This window comes from Xiphophorus hellerii, chromosome 11 (genome assembly GCF_003331165.1).
Source record: "Xiphophorus hellerii strain 12219 chromosome 11, Xiphophorus_hellerii-4.1, whole genome shotgun sequence".
In the NCBI taxonomy this organism is placed as follows: domain Eukaryota; kingdom Metazoa; phylum Chordata; class Actinopteri; order Cyprinodontiformes; family Poeciliidae; genus Xiphophorus; species Xiphophorus hellerii.
Window position 1 is genome coordinate 6,815,006 of NC_045682.1, and position 24,938 is coordinate 6,839,943.

The following is a 24,938-nucleotide window of genomic DNA, read 5'->3' on the forward strand; positions in this document are numbered from 1 at the left end:
GCTGTTATCAGTTCTTATGCATCATAAAGTGTTTACTTCTCACTTCCTTCTTCTAGATTTATGATCATATCAGGGTTATAGCCAACACTTACACATTTATCATTAACATTTAGGTAATAAATCAAACGGGTTTTCTGGATAACCCACCTCATATGAAAACATATTTACATCCCTGGACTTTGTCACGTTAGAACCAACAGCCTTCATATATTTTTTTGAGAATTATAATAAACCAACACAAAGTAGTGTATTTATCTACTTCTCTTTAATCAGATCCCTCTAAATTAAGCGTAAAGGAATGCATCTTGAAATTACAAATTAGAAAATGAAATCCACCAGAGTGGAATTTAACACTTTTGAGGTTCTTTGGAGAACGTTAGAGGAAAAATAGCCAAAAGCCATGTGGAAGATTGAACTTATCCAAAATATTTCAGGATCTCAGTAAAAGTGCCAGCAATTTTAAGATATTGAAGAACTGTTTGGAGTGTGTAATTGTGTAATAAGCACCATGAGCCGGCTGCATATCGCACTAATCGGGCTAGTGGATGGAGTTGCCCACACCTGACACAGATGACGATGCCCAGAAGTCACAGAGATCGTTCGAAGCGGTGTGGGAAAAAGGATGATGGAAAAATGTGGATTTATCTCAACTGGCTTAATCATTGGAAGATTTTCTGATATTTCTGTTATATTCTAGTCCACTTCAGAGCTTTTTGGCCAACATGAACATGCTGTAAATCGTAAAACGTTGGATTATTGGTACCACCAACCACTGTGCTGGCAGCATCGTGCTGTGGAGATGTGTGTTTTTTTTTTTTTATTTCAACAGGGACATAAGTGCGGGTTGATGATGCGGATAAATGTGAGACAGTCCTGGAAGAAATCCAAGCCTACAGCCAGAGATGCACTGGTCTGGTTTGGATCAAAGCATATTAATGCATTACAATGGTCTAGTCAAAGTCCAAACCTATATTCAACTGAGAATCACTGATCTGTCTTCAGATGTTCAAAGCTGCAGCCAAAGTTGCTTGTACAAAATATGATTTAGGAGACTGAAAATAAATTCGCACCACATTTTTCTTATTTTTAATTGTCAGAAATGTTGAATAGTTTTTCTCCCATTTTAAAATCAAGCTCTACTTTGTCTTGGTATGTCACATAAAATTTGGATAAAATGCGTAGGAGCTTGATGTTGTAACATGAATGGATGTGGAACAGTTAGAATGATAGAAAAATGTTATTTTGTTTTAATTACTGGAAAACCTATGTTACAATGGAAAATATTACATACAACACAAAGTATTTTAATAACCACACTTTCCAGTAAGTTACTCAAAAACGAACCTGAGTACAATAATAAGTTCCTAATAAGTTTATTAAACTTTGCTAAATTCAGCAAGCATTTTCAAAAAGAGTGGCCCTAATCCTGTTTTTATTGGTGAGATTAGATGGAGTTTTTTTTCTGTTATTTTTTTTCTCCATTTGATCCCAGAAGACTTTTCAAACTGAAAAGAAATAAAAATATTCTTTTATTGACCCACCGTGGAGATTCACACAAAGGTAAAAGTATTAAAATATATATTTAAAAAGCTAAATAAAGAATTAAATACTGTACAGTAATTGCAAAATTACAACCTAAAATGCCATGCAGTTATCAAAAGTAGACTAATCTGAGTTAAAGAAAACTGCGAGTGTGTAAGATCATTTAAAAAGTGTATTGTACAAAAAAAAATAAGACTATTTAGAGTAAGTGAAGGATCTGTGGTAACACTCCTTTGTGCACTTTGGATGCAGCAATTTTTTCCAATAAAGCCATAGTGCAAAACCTTTTGTAAGTTTTGTAGCAATGCAATATTTAAATCCGACCAAATTATTTGCTTTATAAAATAGTGCATGCTTAGTTTTTATTGTTGTTTTTTATCAGGTAAAATAAATCACAACATTGTTTTTGTGATTTTATTTATGTCTTTAAAATATCTTTTGGCCCACAAGTCTTTTTGAGTTGATCATTTGGGAAAATGTGACACCTCTCCTCCAGGGTTACAATAGTTTTAGTTTTATTTCTTCGTGACTTTTTGTTTGTCTAATTCGGTTAGTTTTAATGAGATTTTACAGTGTTACTACTAGATTTTGTTAGTTATAATTAGTTAAATATTGTTTAGTTTTCGTATCAGTTATGGTAGTGGTTTTAGTTTTTTTCACACTTTGGTTCATTTTTAGGTACAAAATTCAAAAAGCTCAAAGGATAATACTGTGATTATTTATACGTTGACTCGATTCGGTAATGAATATTGAACAGAAGATACTATTTTCAAAAAAATTCTGGTGTTTTATCCAAACTTTTGCTGTCACCAGTTTGCGGACTAGCGTAAGCGCCACCAGGAGTATGGATTGCCGTAGTTTGCCGACAGCTGACGTAAACTGCTTGTGTGGGGGGAAAGAAAAACCAATTTCACATCAGTTCGAAAAGCTACATTCATACAAATGAAAACAAAGGATATTGTACCTATAATGCCATTATGTTTTAGATAGCTTTATAAACTCACAATAGAGTTCCAATATAGTTAATGTTTTCTTAATTTCAGTTATTTCATCCGTTTTAGTTAACTATACTAATATTGCTCTCGTAGCTAAAAAACTCATGCTTTTCTCATTACTGTTAAAAGATATAAAAACATGAATAAATAAGCATCATAATGGTTGATGAGACAGTTTGTTTTGACATAAAGTGGTTTTAGCAGCACTTGTTTACTGCAACCGCTCATAATCTGGATCGGTTGCTGTTATTTTCTGTGCTACAAAGTTTAGGAAGCATTGATTTAAACTGTATGAGAAAACTGAGCCCCTCCAAATTAGGACTACAATGGTGTCCCTGATGTATTTCCAAATTGGGATGACGTGAAGTAGGTCGCATTAGGAGAGCAGCCCCCTTTTTTCCAGTGTTGGATGAGAAAGAGGTGTCGTCTGTGTGTTGCATCTGTGGCCAGGGGAAGGTTTACTTTGGTCCCTTTTATCGCCGTCTTTCTGGTTTTATCTCTCGCCGTCAGCTTTGGGCTGAGATGGAGATAAGAGAAGAAAGCAGAGAGAGACGACAAGACGAGACTTGAGAAGATATTACTGCAGCAGGGCCGGAGTAAGAGGAGATAAGGCAGGGAGACGGTGAAATGTGTGTGCTGTGCTGCATCGGTTGCACATATCAGGATATGTGCTGATATCCCTTTTGTCCTGTTTGAAGTTTTAAATCCTTTTGTTTCTGGGTTACATAGTGGTCAGATGTGTAACGCCTCTTTAATAAAGTCTGCAGACTTGGTTGGAAGATGATACAAAGCTGGAAAAAGTGTGTCCTCTTCCTTTTATTTTGGATTGATTCATCACACCTTAACGCTTCAAACCATTAAACAAATTTTAATATCATATCAGAGTTGCCACTGCTGAACCAAAGAAAAAAAAAAAACCCAAAACAATAACAGCCAAATACATCCTGATGATTTGAAGCCCTCTAGGGGATATGGGGAATATTTTTTTTCTTTTGTGTTCCCTTGCAATACTTTTGCGTTAACCTCCCAAAAGATTTTGTGTTACCTCACAATAATGTACTGATCAGTTCCATGCGGCATAATTGAATACTGTAAAGCCTTTCTTAGGCTGGTCATCGTACTTTCTGCTATTATATAAAGTTTTGTAAGGTTTTAATATCTCGTTATAAAAAATCTGAAGTTTTATATCTTTTTCTTTAGGATAGAAGTGCACCACAAACCTATGATATAAACAGAATCTTTCCGAAAGAAGGAAAGAAATAAAAAAAAATACATCCAAACTATTTGGACTATTTCTGAGTTATTATCATGGGGTAATCAGTCATCTGACAGTTTTGATTGTGTCTCTTTTGTGTTGAAAGTCTGAATGGTTTAAAGGGATGTTTTCATGTGCATCCTCATACAGACGGCAAATATGCCCAGAAAACGCTGTTTGTTGATGATTAACGTTTAAAGAAATGTTAGTTTTCATTTTTTGACTCGACGCTAATTGAAGCCGATTCTGATCAATTCTACCGTGAAAAGCCGCAAACAAGTTTTATCAAGATTATTGCATAAAATAATCTGAGCAGAGATCACATCCGGTTTGATTTGTAGGCCAAATTATGAAATGTTCTAACATTTTCACTTAGTTAGCTTAACAAATGATCAATTCCAGCATCTCAAAGTATCTTGGATTATCTACTTATTATATATTAGCCCTCTAAATTTCCCCTTGTGCCTACTAAGAAGTAAAACCAGCTGTAGTGGCTACTTGTTCTTTTCTTTAAAGCCACTATATTGATAAATTAGCTTCAGTTTTCTTTGTTAGTATCGGTTAGCTTATCTCTTCTTAGTTGACGCGTTTCTGTTCATTGATATGTCTTGTGCATTAAATAATAAACAATACTTACGGTTCCACACAAAGTATGAACTTTACTTTCTTTGGCATAACATGAAAATTATTTTGTCTTGCACAGCATCCTTAAAATTAACGGTCAAAAACTGTGTAGAGGTTAAGCGACCACACTTCATCCAACATTCTTTTCTTTTTACTCTTCAGTGACACCGCCCTTTATATATATACAATTGTGTCCTTTAGGTGGCGCTGTTCCACAAAAAACACAGTAAAATAAAACCTTACTGTAAAGACAATATCTAAATATACAAAAAGCATACAAAAAATAAACAACGTGAAAACTAACATTTTTTGCTCTTACATTTCCGGCCCCATAATTGCACATGGAGAAAACATGTCAATTATATAACAGAACTTTAGCAAGAGCAAAAACATAGAATATATTCAAAAAAAAAAGAAGCGATGTAACTGTCTCTATACAATGTCCTTCTTATGAATCAAGCATAACTTGTCAATGGGTCTTTCCAAAGTGTTGGTCATTGTTTTCACCAGAACCCTGCGAACTAGACCCTTCTTATCTGGCAAAGTTTTTAGGACTTTTCCCATGACCCATGCATTCCTGGGAGCAGTTTCATCCATGATTAGGACAACATCATCAGTGGCGAGGTTTTCTTTAATTTGAAACCACTTCTGACGTTCTTGAAGAATGGGAAGATACTCTTTTGTCCACCGTTTCCAAAATAGGTCAGCAATATACTGAGACTGCCTCCATCTTCTGCGAGCATAAAGATCTGCCTGTTGAAACAGTCCAGATGGTAACAGAGGTTGCTTTTTCAGTAACAGCAAATGGTTTGGAGTCAACGGTTCAATGTCATTAGGATCATCCGAAACACTTGTTATAGGTCTTGCATTAATGATGGCTTCGACCTCACAGAACACCGTTTGGAGACCTTCATCATCAAGCATCTGCTGTTTCAGCACAGAGCTTAGCACTCTTTTCACAGTTCGAACCTGCCTCTCCCAAACTCCACCATGATGAGAGCCGCTTGGTGGATTAAATATCCACTGAATTCCATTTTGTCTCAGTGTATCTTCAATTTTTGATTGGTTCCACTGCTCAATAGACTCGCGCAACTGTCTTTCAGCACCAACAAAGTTAGTGCCATTGTCTGAGCGAAGCACCATAACTTGTCCTCTTCGACACATAAATCTCCGTATTGCATTTATACAAGAGTCTGTGTCCAGTGAATGAGCCACTTCTATATGCACGGCTCTGATTGCAAGGCATGTAAATAGGACACCATATCTTTTAACATTACTCCGTCCTCTCTTTATTTCGATTGGTCCAAAGAAATCGACACCTGTATTAGTGAAGGGTGGTGAATCAGGCAAAACCCGATCTTGTGGTAAGTCAGACATTTTTTGTTCTCCTGGTTTTCCATGAAGCTTTCGACAAACAGCACAGTTTGAAAGCAACTTCCTTACTGCTGAATGTGCCTTAGGAATCCAATATTTCTGTCGTAGTTGAGAAAGCACATAGTTTCTTCCACTGTGTCCTGATTGCTCATGAATATTCCTGAGAATGAGTCTTGATATGTGCATGTCTTTTGAGAGAATAGCAGGATGTACAGCCTCTTCAGACATGGCTGAATTACAAAGTCTGCCACCAACTCTCAGCATGTTATCAATAAGGAGAGGATCTAATTTATAGATCTCACTGTTTCTTTTCACGCAAACGCCCTTTTGCAAAGATGAGATTTCTTCTGGAAACCGTTGGCATTGACTATACTGAACAACTGCCCTTTCTGCATCTTGTAGATTTTGTACTGATAGTGGTTTCATTTTCATTTTAGTCTTGTACTCATTCATCCTCTTGACCATATCTGCGTTACTGGTTGTCTTTTGGATGAGTTGTCTTTGCTGGCTAAGTTGTAATAAGATTTCTTTGAGCCTTAGCATCCATGCTATAGCCTTTTTTAACTTGTACCAGCTGGAATAGTACTCAATCAGTTGGTTGATAGGGCATGGAGCACTTGTTGTCAATGTTAAGTTTACTTTTAGTTTCTTCTTCAACTCAACATCATCTTGGTCCACAAGTTTACTTTCATGACCTTCTGGCCATGACTCTTCCAGACTTTGAAGAAATGTTGGGCCGTTTATCCATTTCTCATTTTTCATAAAGTCTTCTGCTGTCAACCCACGTGATGCACAGTCTGCTGGATTGAGGGAAGTATTAACATATCTCCACTGAGATGGTTTTGTGTTTTCCCTTATAATTGCAACTCTATTTGCAACAAAAGTTTTGAATCTGTGTGTTTCAGATGAGATGTAAGATAACACTGTAGTGCTGTCAGTCCAAAACTGGGAGTCTTGTAAGTCGAGTTGCATTTCTTTCCTCAACATTTTGTCCATTTTTACAGCAACGACAGCAGCTGCAAGTTCCATTCTTGGTATTGTAGTCTGCTTTATCGGTGCAACACGGGCCTTTCCTATGATGAAAGCAGAATGGAATTTTCCTTCTTCATTCTTTAAGCTGAGATATGTGACAGTTCCGTATCCCAACTCACTTGCATCAGAGAAATGATGCAGTTTAGCTGTAATGGCAGACTTGAACTCAGGTGGTTTTATGCATCTGTTAATGTTGAAGCTTGAAAGCAAGTCAAGCTCATCTAGCCACTTTTTCCATTTTCTTGCAAATTCTTCAGGTATTTCTTCATCCCATCCAAGTTTGTTCTTGCACATCTGTTGGAGAAGAGTTTTTGGGAGAAGGGTGACGGGTGCTAGAAAACCCAGTGGATCATAAATAGAACTCACCACCGAGAGAAGTCCTCTTCTTGTCATCGGTCTGGTTTTCACATTGATAGTAAATGTGAAAGCATCACTTTCAGTGCACCATTGAACTCCTAGCGTTCTTTCCTTAGGTAATGTGTCATTACTTAGGTCCAGATCTTTGAACTCCTTTGCTCTCTCTTCTTCGGGGATGGTAGCCAACAGTTCACGGCTGTTGCTTGCCCATTTAGTTAGATGAAACCCTCCTGTGGCACACAATGCAGTTAATTCTTCAACCATAACAATGGCTTTAGCAGTGGTATCCACAGCCTTAAGGCAGTCATCAACATAAAAGTTATTTAGTACAGTTTCCACTGTTTCTGATGATGATTTGCTTTGATTATCCTCAGCTGTTCTCCTTAGTGCAAACATAGCACAACTAGGTGAAGATGTAGCACCAAATGGATGGACAATCATCTTAAACTCTTCTAGAGTTCTTGTGAAGTCACCTTCAGGCCACCACAAGAACCTCAAAAGGTCTGTGTCTTCATTTGCAACCTTTACTTGATGATACATTGCTTGAATGTCTGCTGTCATTGCAATAGGACCCTGCCTGAACCGGGTGAGGACTCCAATGAGGGAGTTAGCAAGGTCATGTCCCTGTAGCAGTATGTCATTTAGGGATGTTCCTTGAAATGAAGCAGCACAATCAAAAACCACACGCAGCTTCTTTTTACGAGGATGGTACACACCATGATGTGGTATGTACCAAATCCTTCCATCTGGTCTGTTGAGTTGTTGATCCGGTACTTGTACTGCGTAGCCCATCTCCAACATGTTTGAAATAAATGTTTTGTATTCATCATGGAACAATGGGTTTCTTTGAAATTTCCTTTTCAGATTAACTGCACGTTGTTCAGCCAATTTTTTGTTGCATGGCATTGTGACAGACTCATGTTTGACAGGAAGCTTCATACAGTAATGACCATTGATAGAACTCAGTGAGCTAGTTACTTTTTCCATGAAAAGGTTGTCTTCATGAGACATCTCCAACTTGTCATCACAGTTTCTTTCAGGGAAGTCATGGTTGTATTGTTGCCTTGTGAGTTCTTCTATTGTTTCCAAACTAACTCTGTTAACAGTAACCTGTTGTTGCTTTTCCATTTCTGAACAGGCTCCATTGGGTTCTCTGAGAGGTCCATTTATTATCCAACCGAGTGGTGTTCTCACTGCATATGGTCCACTGTCCTGGCTGTTTATCACTTTCCAGGGTTCCATGGCCTTGTATGCATTGTTTCCAATCAAAAGACTCACATCAGCATCTATGCATGGCAATTTGACATCCTTCAGATATGGCCACTGATCCAGTTCTCCCTGCAGAGGGATGTTTGCTTTGCTCACTGGTATCTCCTTTTGTGTGAATACTTTTGGCAGGTCAATAAACATACATCCTTCCATACCACTCACTTCCAGGTCAGTCAACATGTAGCTATCAGTGCTGGACTGTTTATTCATAGTAGTAAGAAAAATCTTTGTTTTTCTGCCTGTGAGATTGAGCTGTCTTGCTAAATCTTCAGTACAAAAAGTACCAGAACTTCCTGGGTCAATAAAGGCATAAGTTTCAACCATTTTTGGACTTTTCTTTGATTTGATTCTTACAGGCACTATCGCAAGAATACTATCTTTATCCCCAGTCAAATCATTTTCCTTAAGCACTGATGCAAGTGCACTTGATGAGACCTGTGGTTCATTTTTATCACTGGTTGAGTCAGGTTTATTTTCTTCAAGTCTTAAAACATGAAGCAGACTTGGATGTTTTTTAGCACAAAACTGACATGACATCTTTCGTTTGCAATCTTTGCTAAGATGTCCTCTGACCAAACAGCTGAAACAAAGTCCTGATTTCTTCAAAAATTCAACCTTATCATTATGAGGTTTATCTCTGAAAGTGTCACACATTTCAAATGTGTGATTCTTTTTGCAAAATAGACATGGCGTTGAAAAAGCAGTACTGTTTGTAGCTCTTTCTGATTGAGTTTTAGTAGCTTTAATAGTGGTTTCTTCTTTACAGGTAATGTCTGTTGCAAAGCTACTTTTCTTGAAGCCATCTCCTTTTACACTTTTGATCTGTGTCTTTCTTTTTTCTCCCTTTTCTGCTGGTTGAGAGGGGTTTATATTTCCAAACAATGGATCTGTCATCAACCGAGCTTGTTTGTCAATAAAACTCACCAAGTCTGTGAATTTGGCTCTAGTTTTGGATTTTTCTTGTAGTTCAAATGCATGTGCTCTCCATTTTTCTCTCATCTTATATGGTAGTTTGGATGTCAAAATCCTTATGTTGACAGGATTGTCCATCTCATCCAAGTAGTCAATGTCGTCCATTGCATTACAACAACTTGTAAGGAAAAGAGAAAAAGAACTCAATGACTTTCCATCTTCAGGCTTAATTTGAGGCCACTGTAATGCCTTGTCCATATAAGCGGAAGCAATCTGAATCTCATTTCCATATTGGATTTGTAACAGTTTCATTGCTTCCTGAAAACCTCTGTGTGGTTGCATGTGTTGACAGCTCCTAACAAGATCTCTGACTTCACCTCTTGTATACTGTTCTAAATAGTACAGTTTATCAGCAGGGTTCTCAGTCTTTGTTTCAATAGCGTGATTGAAGGCTCTCATGAAGGAACGGAAATGCAATGGATCACCGTAAAAAATAGGAACATCAACTGGTGGCATTTTAGAAAGTTGTTGTTGTTTAACAAGAAGTTCTGTGATGTCATTCTGTTTTTGCATTACTTTGCAAAGTTCCTCCATATTATTACTCTGCTGTGTGTTTCCATGTAACAATTCAGATGAGTGAACATCAGTGACGTGTTGAGTGGACTGAACAACAGCATCATTAGAAGTTGGTTGTTGCTGCAAATCTCTTGGCATGAGGGGATGATGCACATTTTCACTTTCCTCTTTTTGTGTAAAGGTTTTGCTTTCAAACGTTCCATCTCTGATAACTGGAGCTTCATAGTCTTCATAAACCTTTATCTTGGCAGTTGCTTCTGCTATAGCAGTTTCAACATCCAACTGTTCTTTCTTAGCTTTTAGTTGAGCTTCTTCTAATTCCAACAACTGCTTCTTTTTAAGAGTAGCAGCCTTTGCAAGAAGTGCAGCTCTTTTCGCTTCCTCCTTCAAGCGAGCTGAGGATGCCGATGATGTGGATGAAGAAGCACATGAACTGCTACTAACTGACTTTGCTTTAGATCCAGTCCCTTTTGATCTTTTCTTTGACACAGAAGCAATGGATACACTATCCATAGGACTCACTTCTACATCTAACTGATGGTCATCTATGGTTTTCCTTTTTTGTTCTTTAATCCATGTTTCTGTTTTTTCCAAAATAGACTTGAAAAAATCATATTTTGGCTGAAACCAATATTCTTGGTCAACATGTTGTTCATCTTCATGAAGAATTTCCAAAACTGCTTCATTGGATTTACTAAACTCTTCAAGAAGTGTCTGAAATAATGGTAAATGCTCTTCTTCAATCTGGATCAAACTTCCATTATCTTGCATTAAGCTATCAATCTCCTTAGATTTAGCTGTCAACTGTCCAAGTTTGTACCTTCTTACATTGATCAGTTTATGGAGTTTAGAATCCAGAGCCTTTTCTGTGAGCTTTGGCGCCCTCTTTTGGTCATCTTCGTTTACTACAGCGTTTGAGTCTGAGTTGTCCGCCATTATGACCTTCTTATGCTTTAAAAATCGTTATTACGTTGTCCTTCGTCTTCAATAGACACACGAAGTCATCCTTCTTTTCAAACGATGTAAATAGTTTTTGACTTATGTAGTGGCTACTTGTTCTTTTCTTTAAAGCCACTATATTGATAAATTAGCTTCAGTTTTCTTTGTTAGTATCGGTTAGCTTATCTCTTCTTAGTTGACGCGTTTCTGTTCATTGATATGTCTTGTGCATTAAATAATAAACAATACTTACGGTTCCACACAAAGTATGAACTTTACTTTCTTTGGCATAACATGAAAATTATTTTGTCTTGCACAGCATCCTTAAAATTAACGGTCAAAAACTGTGTAGAGGTTAAGCGACCACACTTCATCCAACATTCTTTTCTTTTTACTCTTCAGTGACACCGCCCTTTATATATATACAATTGTGTCCTTTAGGTGGCGCTGTTCCACAAAAAACACAGTAAAATAAAACCTTACTGTAAAGACAATATCTAAATATACAAAAAGCATACAAAAAATAAACAACGTGAAAACTAACATTTTTTGCTCTTACACCAGCGATTAAAATATTTATGTGATTGATGCTGGGCGATATGGCTGAAAAACATATCACAATATAAGTGTTTCATATCAGTTGATATAGATCATTATTGATGGGTTTGGAAGCATCTTAAATATCTAAGATGCATCCAAACTTCCTGTTTTATCCACAGTTTTGTCTCAAGCTGTTGGACTCACTTTATCCTTTCACTTCACACTGTTGTTTATTATTTTTAAGCAGTTATGGAACATGGCGGTGAAACCTGAACCTGTTGTTGCGCAACTTACTGAACAAGTTGTTGCTAGGAAACCAAAGAGTGAGTGAGTTGATGCCACCAACCTAGCTTGGCTGTGAAAGGTTGAGCAGCTAAAACATACCCTGAATGCAACGCAGTTCTGAATCAGACTTCAGTGAAATTATTGAAAATTCTATCAGATGTGATATTGATCATGTGTTTATCGCAACATATATTGTTATAAATTTATTGCCCCCTTAACATTCCTCCTCCAACATAGAGGAGCCATGTTGTGATGACTTCCTGAAGGCGGTGTTTCAGAAAGAGCAGGAGTTTTTAAAGAGACAGAGGCCCACTTTTAAGGCATTCAATGACAAAGTCAAATTTATTTTTAGCCATATAGAATTGTTTTTACAACTGAAGTTAACATAGTTACTTGATTATGCGATAAGATGGCACTATGTGCCTGGAAAACACACAATACTGTCTCTTTAAGTCACCTCTCCTCTATGTTTCCTGTGCAGGTGGTGCGTTTGTGCCAGAACCCCAAGGTGGCGCTGAAGAACAGCCCACCCTACATCCTGGACCTGCTGCCGGACACCTACCAGCACCTGCGCACCATCCTGTCCAGGTACGAGGGCAAGATGGAGATCCTCGGGGAGAACGAGTATTTCCGGGTGGTCATCGATAACCTCACAAACAAGACGAAGCAGACCATGAGCCTGTTCAAGGAGGCCAAGGAGCGGATGTACGAGGAGAACTCCCAGGCCAGGTGGGCTGACACGAGAAGCGCTGTGAGGCTGAGCAACGTTTGGCTGAGCGACAGATGGTTCAGAGCTAATCACCCTTTCACCCTGGCATCCAGGAGATAAAATGAGCCTTTAAGATTGTGATGGCGGGATCATTCCTAATCTGGCTCTGCTGCTGTTTTCTGACCCGTCGTATAATCTGAGCTTCACCTTTCAGGTTTTTTCTCTACAGTAAGGCTGTTATATTAGCAGTTGATTAATTGATTAATCAGATTTAAAAATGGCACATTCTACAGATTTTTCATTGAACTACTTGAGCTTTCTTTATACAATATAGGGAATACATTAAAAGATGCAAAAAAAAAATCATTCAGTTTCTTTTTAAGTATGAAAATAAACATTTTATTTCTTAAAATGCAATGCTTCAGCATTCCTTTAGTAGACCTCAAACAAGTGAAGTTAAAAATATGCTACTTTTGGGAGTTTTTAAAATATTGATTTATTTTCTGCAGTTTTGGCTTAACTAATAAATGGCAAGTCTATTGCAATAATCAATTAATCACATGATAAATTAAAATGAGCTAGATGTTCTCCATTATGATTATTACGTAATTTTTATTTGAAGTACAGTGTTCACAGAGACGTCATAACCCACTATATGGTTTTGGTTTGAGTTGTTTTTATTTCTGTTTTATTTCTTGTTTTTGGTTGTCATATTTTATTTTGGATATTTAAAATATCTTCAAGTCCCAGTTTTGAGTGTCATTTTTTGGTTTTCATATTATTATGCCATTGACAAGATTTTGCTTGAAAATGGTCTCAAAACAAAAATATTATGGTTTATCGAAATAATTACTGGAAAGATTTATCGTCCAGATTAATACATCGTCAGCTTCCTCAAGAACGTCATTGCTAAAGAAGTTGGCTGTTCACAGAGAACTTTATGCAAAGTTTAGTGGAAAGAAAAAATGTGGTAGAATGAAAAGGATTGTGAAGCAGAGACCTTTCGGTAGTTTAGTGGAGACTCAGCGGCTTGCAGCTGGAGTCACCACACACAGTCTGAAAGTGTCACATTTCTGGTGTGAGGCCAGTCCTGGAGCGGAGACGAGTCAGAGGAATCTTACCCGGGGTAGAAATTGGCAAACGAAATGCAAATTTAGGATTTCTCAGGGTCTGAAGGCAGAGTGGAGAGATACAGAATCTATTCTGCTTAAAGTCCAGATGATCTGGGTTGCCATGTCATCTGCTGGTTATGATTACCTGAGTTTTCTGGAGTCTAGACTCTAATGAGAAAGTTTAGAGAACTTCCTGCTTTCTCCTGTTGACAAGCTTTAGATGCTGGTTTCATTTTACTTCTGGACTTGGTACCGACCCTCACTGCCAAAGGTACCAGTCGCTGCCTTTCCACTGCAAATGTATGCAAAACTTTGTCTATATTCCGCTAATGTTGAAAAAACACAATTGCAGTGTTTCCATTAAATAAGAAATACGATTAAAATCACACATGAATAAGTTTGTTCACACAATAAGTCATTAAAAACATGGTGGTGACAGAGGCAAACACAAATATTCTCATTTAATATTTAAAAATTACAATCTTGAGATGGACCAAAATATAAAGTTATGTGTAAATTTATGCCATTTTACGGACCAACCAAAATAATTCATATAATTCATATGAATAAAAAAAATATTAAGCAAAAGAAAAACATTTTCCAAATCAGTTTCTTTAAATATAAAACTTACAAAGCTTTAACAAAACTGCTTGGTGATTCTTTTGGTTAAAACATGCTTGTTCACCATTCAGTGAAGTTTATTCATAGTGAGCATCCAGAAATTTTACTCAAGAGTAAAGATAATAAAATTACTCAAATAAAAGTAAAAAATACAGCATAGTAAAAATTACCCTGTCATAACTAATTTTGCTGGACGGTAAATTTCCATATAAGTTATTGCAATAAACGATTACATTGTTGTTTTGAGAACATTTTGAAGTAATATAGTGGTAATGGCATTATAGTCGAAGATCAATAAGCTTTAAATTATAATGAACTTGTAACACTGGAATTGGAAGACATTTTGAATATTAAATAATCAGTAGAAAATGACAGATAAAATAAATTATGAATTCTCTGTAAACAAAGTTGTCCTTTAAATAAAGGGAGAATTAAGACTAAAGCATGAGACTGAAAAGTTTTATCATCCAGTTTTTGGAAAAAATAGAAAATGATAAATCATTCAAATGGAAATCAAATGTAACTAGTAAGATAAGATCATTTACTTGTCTCCCACGGGGTTACTGAGTAAATGTTACTATTCAACTTTGCTCGTGTAATTCAAAAAAAGTGTTTCTAGTGCAGTTTTGCTAAGTACGCAAATTTCAATACAGCCAAAAAAACAACCTGATCCTAACACAAATGGGCCTGTCTCCGTTGAACAAATTTATTTTTATAATTCCAAGTTGCACAATTATATGGTCAGTGGAAATCCAGCTACTTCCTGCTTTAGTCACCATGGTAACTCTGTGACTGACTGGCCAACAGACTGACCTAACCTGACCCACATAGAGAATATATTCATAGTTGTCAAAAGGAAGATGAGAGACATCAGAACCGCGGGCTGGTCTGCTCCATTCCACGCTGCATTAATGCAGTAATTCATGCAAAAGGAACCTTAACCAGATACTGCAGGGTACATGAACGTAAGGTTCAGTAAGATACCATTTCTGTAGTAGAAATCCTCCTTTAAAATGGCTCTGATGCAATATTGTTATTTTCTGACACAGAATTTTCTGTTTTCATTATCAATTAACCAAGGCTTAAAATATAATTCAGTTATCTCTCAGAAAGTTGTTTTTGACTTGAACTGCTCTTTCTAACTGTAACTTCTCAAATCTCCTCCTGCTAAATCAGGTCTGCTGTAAAGTTTTTGTTCATTAACGTTGTAAAGTTGTTCAACCTTGAAAAAAGCACCGTGATGTACAGCTGCTTAAAAGTCAGATAACGGACCAACTGAAGTGTCACAATCACACCAACTTCCTGTATTTCTGAGAAAAGCACTAGCAGCAAAAGTTCATCCTTCCTCTGACACACCGATTTTATCGAGCGTTTCTTCCTCAATTCTCTGTAAATGCGTCAGTCCTGTTAACTGAACCACAGAAGAACTTTTGTTATTTATTCCTGAAGTCCACTTGTCACTCAGTGAAATCATTAATTAATTACAGTCATCCTCATTTAGAAACATTTATTCACTAAAAGCTGTTTTCTGTTGCTGAATCTTTCTAATTTAATCGTTCTCAGAGTCAGTCAGTCATGGTGGATGTATTCTGGTGGGAAGTTTGTGGCTCAGCTGCAGCTAGCTTCAGCTAACCCGTCTCTTTTGCTGTTGCTACTCCCTCAGGAGGAACCTGACCAAGCTGTCTCTGATCTTCAGTCACATGCTGGCTGAGCTGAAGGCCATCTTTCCCAACGGCCTATTTCAAGGGGACAACTTCCGGATTACCAAAGCTGACGCCGCTGAATTTTGGAGAAGGTCATTCGGAGACAAGTGAGTTTCTGTTGTTAATAGAGAACAGGGAAGAGTCATTATTGTTGTTTTAGCTCTGAAGTCATTCCAGTGTTGGAGTCGGGTTCTGACAGCCTGCTGGACTCTGAGGACGGTTTTCCACGTCTGGTTGAGAGTTGAAAAAAGAAAATGGACTTCCATAAGTTTAGGTTCATCCTTTCTTTGATCCCTCCTTCCTTCCTTGATCCGTCCTTTGATCCTTCCTTCCTGCCTTTGATCCATCCTTTGGTCCTTCCTTCTTTTTTTTATTAACTCCTTTGATACTTCCTCCCTTCCTTTGATACCTCCTTTGATCCTTCCTTTTTTCGTTGATCCCTCCTTTGATTCTTCCTTCTTTCCTCTGATCCTTCCTTCTTTCCTTTGAGCTCTGCTTTGATCCACGCTTTGATCCTTTCTTCCCTTTGATCCTTCCTTCATCGATCTTTCCATCCTTTGTTTGATCCTTCCATCCTTCCTTTGATAATAATTCCTTTCTTTCTTACCTTTCTATCTGTTCTATCTTTCATCCTTTAATCTATCTATCTGTCATTTCCTTTTATCCCTCTGTCATTAACTCATGGTGAACTTTAGGGTCAAGGGTCACAAAAAGGGCAGCTAACATATCTGCAGACTCCACACATCCTGGACACAACCTGTTTGCCAACAACAGCTGCCAAAGAGACTGTTTCCTCCCTCAGTCTGTTACTTCTCATGAACATGTCACAACCTGCCTTTTCTATTTTTTTTCCTCTATGTAAAATGTAACTGTGCAGGTTGTTTTATCTTTTATTTCCTCTAAGGTTTCTACATTTATATCTAATGTCTGTGCGCTATGAACAATTGAAACCAAAGTCAGATTCATAGCATGTTCACACAATTCTGATTCTGATTCAGAAAGCCTTAACTTTGCATCTCGGTTTATTTCCCCTCTGTTATTGTATTTCTGTTTCAGAACCATCGTACCCTGGAGGATGTTCCGCCAGGCTCTGCATGAATTTCACCCCATCAGTTCTGGTTTGGAAGCCATGGCGCTGAAGTCCACCATCGACCTCACCTGCAACGACTACATCTCTGTTTTTGAGTTCGACATCTTCACCCGACTCTTTCAGGTGGGGCTTTCTGAGCATGTCTGAACTGTAAATTAGTGGAAAGTAGCATTCAGTCATTGATATGTTTTTATTGTGGTTCATTTTTGTAGCCGTGGTCGTCTCTTCTGAGAAACTGGAACAGCCTCGCAGTCACACATCCCGGCTACATGGCCTTCCTGACGTACGACGAAGTCAAGGCTCGACTGCAGAGATTCATCCACAAACCTGGCAGGTGAGACTCATGTAACCTCAGGGCTGATGGGTGTCGGCTGAAGCTTCTGGGTTGAGATATTTGTCTTTTCTCTCAGCTACATCTTCCGGCTGAGCTGCACTCGGCTGGGACAGTGGGCGATTGGCTACGTTACAGCCGACGGGAACATCCTGCAGACCATTCCCCACAATAAACCGCTTTTCCAAGCCCTCATCGATGGATACAGAGAGGGATTGTGAGTCACATTCTAACATTATGCCAAATCCTCCAGAGATTTTTTTTTTTTTTTTTTTTTACCCCTCCAGGGGTCTTTTTTGTGGGCTCTAGTGTCCCTTATGTGATAGTAGGCTGACAGGAAACAGGGAAGGAGAGGGGGTAAGACATGCGGCAAATGTCGTCGGGTCCGGGAGTCGAACCCGCGACGGCCGCGTCGAGGACTCAAGGCCTCCAAATATGGGTCGCGCTACGCCCTACGCCACCACAGCATGCCCCCAGAGATATTTTTTTTAATGTGTAAAATTTACTTATTGCACGTTTTTATATTACCATTGGAGTTTATACTGCTTCTAAAAACATAAAAATTTTTAACATTAAATATGTTTTTATTATGGTGCATTTTTGTAGCCATGGTCGTCTCTTCTGAGAAACTGGAACAGCCAAACCCTTTTTGCTGGCAATAAATTTATGTTTCTTGGTGTCTGGAAAATGAGCCATTTCAAAAACCTTCTGAATATAAATATATATATACAGTACAGACCAAAAGTTTGGACACACCTTTTAATGCAATGAGTTTCCTTTATTTTCATGACTATTGACATTGTAGATTCACACTGAAGGCATCAAAACTATGAATAACACATGTGGAAATATGCACTAAACAAAAAAGTGTAAAACAACTGAAAATAGCCCTTATATTCTAGTTTCTTCAAAGTAGCAACCTTTTGCTGTGATCACTGCTTTGCACACACTCTGCATTTTCTTGATGAGCTTCAAGAGGTAGTCACCTGAAATGGTTTTCACTTCATAGGTGCCCTGTCAGGTTAATAAGTGGGATTTCTTGCCTTATAAATAGTCATGAAAATAAAGAAAACCCATTGAATTAGAACGGTGTGTCCAAACTTTTGGTCTGTACTGTATATTTATATATATATATATATATATATATATATATATATATATATATATATATATATATATATATATATATATAAAACCTTCTGAATGTAAGAAATCAGCAAGCACATATTTGAGCATCTGTTTTCAGCCATTTTCACATGCAAGTGTAAATATTAACCTTTTACAACAGATTAATAATTGATATTTTTTCTATTGGCTGTGGCTTCACTCTGGGCCATTACTGACTGCTGCAACCCTCAGTCCATCAGTTAGTAGCCAGAAAGAAGAATATGCTTCTGCACAACGATGCATCAGAAGCCTCCCCTCTTAGTACGTTTTTTTTACCCTGAAGTGTCTCACTTAATGAAGTAAATATCTCCCTGTGATGCAGATCTGTCTTTGTGCAGCAGTAATGTCTCTAAACTCTCTCAATCCTGTCATTTTTGGTTTCGTTCGTCTTTCACAATTCGTAAGCATGGCGTACCGCTTCCTCCTCAGATGCCACAATAAGAGGATGTGCGTCTGCACTGTCTTTAATGACCCGAACGACTGTCTGAATTCTTAAAACTTGCTAAAGTGTTCATTCTTTTAACTATTTAAGACCATGCCACCAACTTTAATGTGTTTTGTTTCAATTTTATGTGAAGTAGAGAAAAAAATTGTGCGACTTTCTGAAGGGTATTTTTAGAGACAGGGGCCCGATTTCAAGGTTTTAAATTACAAAGTCAAATTTCTGAAACTGAAGGTAAAGTAGTAACTTGTCTGTGCTCTAAAATGGCACTATGTGACTGGAAAACATAGTACTGGATGACAGCATGGATGAACATGAATGTTTGATGGAGTTTAATTTTTAACAGAAGTAAGGAAAATGTTCCTGAGTGAGATTCGGTGGATGTGGAATTAGAATAGCACCTGTGTGATTCTGTTGGTGTTAACGCTTGCGGTTGTGGTTTTCTAGCTATCTTTTCCCAGACGGCCGTGCGCAGAACCCAGACCTGACGGGGCTGTGTGAGCCTTCTCCTCAGGACCACATCAAAGTTACTCAGGTTTGGTTTGTTTCTCACTACTAAAGTACATTCAGGCATTCGTCATCCTGCAGAGATAAAGCTATTAGCTTTATGGTCATCACACAGAAGCCTTGTGAGTGTTGAACAGGACGTTTTACTGGTGATTTTCTGGTCATGGTCCCTGCAGGAGCAGTACGAGCTGTACTGTGAGATGGGCTCCACCTTCCAGCTCTGCAAGATTTGCGCCGAAAACGACAAAGATGTGAAGATTGAGCCCTGCAGACACCTGATGTGCACTTCCTGTTTGACCGCCTGGCAGGTGAGGACGTCGACTCCACTGTGTAAACTTTGACTACATCGGTATGCACTGATAATCTGATTGTTAGTTTTCCTCCTGGTAGGAATCAATATCCAGTTGTGTCGGATTCAGGTTGTTTTTCCTTCCAGTTGATTACCATAAAGCAGTAAAGATCACGTTATGTTTTATTAGATTAAGGTAGCGGGTGCTGTTTTCTGCAAATTATCAGATATCCACCATGGTGAAATAAATGGTTTTCCCTACATTTTATAACAGTAAATGCTGAAGAAGGTAACTAAATATTTTCTGTTTTTGAAAAAAAAAAAAATAATCTGAAAACCATTTCTTATTTTGACGAATTACAGTTCACACACAGGACCAGTTGGTGCTTACCTTCATCTGGTTAATTCTCTAAACTTAAGCAACTTTTGTTACCCAGTTATTAATCAGTTAGTCCAAAAATAAATAGGTCAGCCCTACACTGTACTGATAGGTCAAGCAGAAAGGACTAAGTTTTTTTACATATTGAACTGTTTAGATGCACCACTAAGGCCTAAAACTGACTGAAGGTTTAACCTGAACGACAAATTGCACCTACTGTTTTTCCTTTTTCTTTTTGGAATAAATAATGTGCTATATTTACATACCATACCAATTATCTTGTTGTTTTCTGATATGAATGTTCCTCTGTATTTTTTAGCCCTCTGGGAATATTTTAATTAAATAAAGGGAGGTTTTTTTCTTTATCTTCTAGATTTTTTGTGAAGAATCAAAGTAATCCATCTTATTTAGAGCATTAGCAGCTTTATTGTGTGTTTGGGTTTGATTGAGAACCTTTGCAGGAGTCAGAGGGTCAAGGCTGCCCATTCTGCCGCTGCGAGATCAAAGGCACGGAGCCCATCGTGGTGGACCCCTTCCACCCCAAGGCCAGCGGGGCTTCCTTCGCCGGCTTCCAGAGCTCCAGCCGAGCCGAAGCAGCAGCAAACGATGAGGAAGAGGACGACCGTCTGGAGGACCAGCATCTGGTCATGAGCAGGCTGGCCTGCAGTAGTAAGGTACGGCCTGCAGCTCAGGTTCTCTCTGCTGTCATGGTGGATCTCTAAAACCGTCTCTGTGAATTTAAAGGTGGAACGTCCGGCGTCTCCGGTGTCTCAGCTGCCTCCGGTGCCTCCACGGCTGGACTTGCTGCAGCAGAGGTCTGCGCTGAGTCAGGGCGCCACAGCCAAGGTGCGTTTCCATGCAGAACCCCGGTTGACTGGTCGGCCTGTGGATGGTTCCTACTGACAGCTCAGTCAGAGCTATGTAAACACAGCACAAAGTAAAATGTTTGGTGAAGCTGACCTTTGTGCTGCTGCCCTGTGGCTGAAGCTCTACCAGGAAGTAAGAAACACAAGAGGGACTGTTGTTATTCATGAAATTTATCCGCAGGATTTGACTACACATCCCAAATAAATCTCCCCACAAACATGCAAAATTCTGAACATGAAAGGAAAGTTCTTTTTATTTTTCCCTTTAAAGATTCTGAGAAAAAACTATGTTGCACATCTTTGATCAAAGAGTGAAGAAATGAAGCGTCCTTACTGTATTTATTGGAAAAATGTCCTAAATCAATTAAATAACTAATCACAGAGTATATCTACTAAATGGAGAAAAAATAAACACTTTTTTTTTTTTTTTTTTTTTTTACACAAAAGAGAACACCAGTGAGATATTTCAGATGTTAATATTTGGTTCAGCAGTGGCTTCAAAGGATTGAAACCACTCCAGCTGATCTTTCCTTCCTCTCAACTTTCTATTAGTCTTTTTGTATACATCTGTCTGTGAACAGAGACCTTTAGCAACAATATTTTATGTGAGTAACTCTGCTGGACAGCAGCATTAATTGTAACATTTCATTACAGAAAATCCCTTTTTACTTGTATCCATACGGTGTCTGCACGTCCTTAAAAAATGTTCATGTATCTACAATGCATGAGCATTGCATGAGCATGTCTTAAATTCATAAAAGAAATGCAAGTTGATCTTAAATAAGGTAATCATAGTAATTTAAAAAAGTCATCACAAACATTTAAATATTTTCAAGCAAGCATTTGAGTCTTATATAGACGTTCTCATTCTGTCCTGTGACCTGAGCCGGTTGTAGCTGCTAAGATACCGTTGCTAGCTACCTTGCTAGCTTTTTTGCGTAAAAATTTACACTTTCCTCAGAAAGTGTAAATTTATTGCACAACGTTCATCTTTGCTTCTGGCTCTCACGTGTGTTGGCGATTCATATGATGTTACATGCATTTTGTGCAAAAACTCTTGAAACTAATACAATATAAAATATGCAATTCTCTTTTATACATTTCTCTCGTGATAAAGGTTTTAAATTTAATTCATAACATTCTTTAAAAGCCTCATAGTTGAGTTTGTAAAACCAAACTTTTAGACTAGCATAATTTGGGGGTTTTATTTGCTATTCATAATGATGTAAGTTATCTTGCAGTATAAGACTTGAAATATATCCCTCCGCAATAAAACTATTTAACTTTCTGAATTAATTTACAGAAATAAGTGAAAGTTTTAGTGATTCCTTTCTTTAATATGATGCTCTTGTAAGGATCAGAACCATGAATATAGTGATAGTCTGGTGTGAAATAACAGAAATGTTGTTTATATTGTTGTATTTGTAAATGGACTGAACCCGTTTACATTCCTGCGTCTCCACGTCTCCTGCGTGTTTATAACTCCAGCATCGTCTTGTGTTTACATCCCAGGTTGCGGTCACTCACAGAGACAAGCCTCTACCTCCCCCCCCTGCTGTGAGGGAGCTTCCCCCTCCGCCCCCTCCAGAGCGACCCTCGGTCCCCGTCCAGGACCCCAGGCTGCAGAGGAGACCGCTCCCCTCCACCCCTGACCAGCCCGCCTGGGCGGCCAACTACATGGTTCCTCGGCCCGCCACCAAGGCCTCCCTGCCCCAGAGCAGCGGCACCAACGGGGAGGGCACCAGGCCCCAGGCAGCCACCAACGCCATCTACTGCCTGACCGCCAGGTATGCAGCTCTGCTCATGACTTGAACACAAAACCAGGATTTGAACGAGTTTTTTCTCCACTTTGGCTCCCCCTGGAGGTCATATTTAGAGCTGGACTTTAATAAAATATTCTTGGAAAACTGTAGAAAGGACGAAACAGAAATTATTTAACAGCAGTTCAGCTCTACTGCAGTTTCATCACCGTAGTTTAAAATATGTATTTGTAAGTCTCATTAAAAACTAGAAAAATTGCTGTTCCTTGCAAAACAGTTGTGAGAATTCCTGTCTGCTAAAGTTTCTATATTTTATATGAAGCCCAGTGGAGGAAGGGAGGTTTTTAAAGAAAACCATAAAACTTATGCCTGAAAAAATGTATCACAATATAATTGTTTCATATCGATAGATGATTGTTGATGAGTTTTTTGTTTTAAATATCTGAAACACTGCCAAACTGGTGAGGTGACGTTTCCTGTTTTATCTGCTGTTTTTTTTTCTCCACGCCATTCTGTTTTATTTTTAAGCAGTTATGAGGCACAGTAGTGAGAACGCTGAATGCATTGATAATCCTTGGTTTCCATTTGTGAAGGTCTCTGCCTTCATCGACGGCCTCAGCTGGAGAAAAGCCATCGTCAGACGGTGAGGAGAACGAGTACATGAGTCCCACCTCCTTGCCGGTCTCTGGCGCCCCCTGGGTCATCGCGGGCTCCTTGGTGCCCCCCCCTCCTGCCCAGACAAACAACCACAACGACGTCAGGTAAACAAGAGGGCCGGTTAGTCAAACCAGGTTACATTTCAGGGCTCTGCATCACCAAGCAGACATCACCAAGCAGATCCCTCTGCAACTAGAAGGTATAGAGAGTGACAGATCTGTTGGCTCTTCTGGTACATCCATCCATTTTCTAACACCCTTATCCCTAGTGGGGTCAGAGGGCTGCTGGTGTCTATCTCCAGCTAACGTTCCGGGCAAGAGGCGGGGTCACCCTGGACAGGTCGCCAGTCTGTCGCAGGACAACTTTTCTGGTACAAGATGTGTAAAAAGTCTCTCCAGATTATTCTGAGAATTTTAGACATTCTATTTATTTGAGTCGATTTAGAGGAGAAAATCCTGCTTCAGAGCGATGACGAGGTTGAGTTGACTTTGACTTTATTGAGCATAGTGTAGTAAAATAATTAACAAATGATGGCTTTATATACAAAGAAAATACATTTAAAACTAAAGCAAACAAAAGAAGAACAGTAAAGTATATTTACACATTCAAAGGAAAGATGTTCACTGTACAATTACATTACAACAATAAAAGACGCATTTATTTGAAGTGTAACTAACCCTCCTGAGAAAACAAAAGCCCGCCCCCCGACAAAATTGGAAAAATTCTAACAAAGTGGGCGGGGCCAAGATACACTGAGGGGCGTGGCTACGTGTGATGATGAGCGGGAGAGGATCGAGTGGAGCTGCGGTCAGGATGAAAGAAGCACTGTTGCCAATTTAGTGACTTTGTTACTATATTTAGCGACTTTTCAAATTAATCGTGATTAATCGACTTTTCATTAAAGAAGTGATTAAGTAGAAATATTGCGACTTTTTTCTGTCTCAGAGGAGACTTATGGCAGCCACGTTCGCTAATGCAACTCCTGACTTGCCACCAGGTGGCGTGTGTCTGAGTGAGATGTTTAATATCCAAATGTGGAGAGAGTGACGTGTGGCTGTACCAAGCTATGCTGCTGTAAACAATGGAAAAATTCAACTGCACTGTTCAACAAAAGATGGGTTTTAGGCAAAATGTTTCAAAACTAAACAAATGTACATAAAAATGTCAAAATATGCATAGAAACAGTTTATCAACAAAAGAAGTTGTTTGGGGCTTAGTTTTCACTTTCAGTTTCAATTTTTTTAATTTTTTTTTTACACGAACAAATTTGTCCATGTCGATGTTTTGATAGAGAACAAACTTAGATCTCAGCTGCTCTTCTTCTGTGAGGTCAGTGAGAGAAACAAGAATTTTTAACACAACTGGTCCTGTTGTTGCCTCGCTGATGAACTTCATCCAGCTAATCTGGGTTGTAGATGCTTCTGTCAACGCATTCAGAGTCATAATGGAGGCCACATATTATTAGAGAAACTTTCTCAACCTCTTTTGGTTGGGAAAGTAAAAATAAAACCAGTGTTTCTTATACTTGTATCCTTTAATTTGACTTTTTTTTGTCATTTAACATTTATTATATGTCTACATAATTAATCAACGTACAAGATGGAT

At 38.4% G+C, this 24,938-nt stretch overlaps 1 protein-coding gene across 1 annotated transcript in view; it reads left to right on the forward strand.

Moving 5' to 3' along the window:
* Positions 1 to 24,938, forward strand: part of LOC116728232 (E3 ubiquitin-protein ligase CBL-like) — a 35,111-nt gene that overhangs the window by 633 nt on the left and 9,540 nt on the right. The window contains exons 2-12 of the mRNA XM_032576164.1: positions 12,182 to 12,429; positions 15,806 to 15,952; positions 16,902 to 17,058; positions 17,148 to 17,269; positions 17,346 to 17,483; positions 19,323 to 19,410; positions 19,559 to 19,690; positions 20,512 to 20,724; positions 20,795 to 20,896; positions 22,429 to 22,703; positions 23,270 to 23,437. Coding sequence (XP_032432055.1) covers positions 12,182 to 12,429; positions 15,806 to 15,952; positions 16,902 to 17,058; positions 17,148 to 17,269; positions 17,346 to 17,483; positions 19,323 to 19,410; positions 19,559 to 19,690; positions 20,512 to 20,724; positions 20,795 to 20,896; positions 22,429 to 22,703; positions 23,270 to 23,437 — 1,790 coding nt within the window. The remainder of the gene's footprint in view (positions 1 to 12,181; positions 12,430 to 15,805; positions 15,953 to 16,901; positions 17,059 to 17,147; positions 17,270 to 17,345; positions 17,484 to 19,322; positions 19,411 to 19,558; positions 19,691 to 20,511; positions 20,725 to 20,794; positions 20,897 to 22,428; positions 22,704 to 23,269; positions 23,438 to 24,938) is intronic.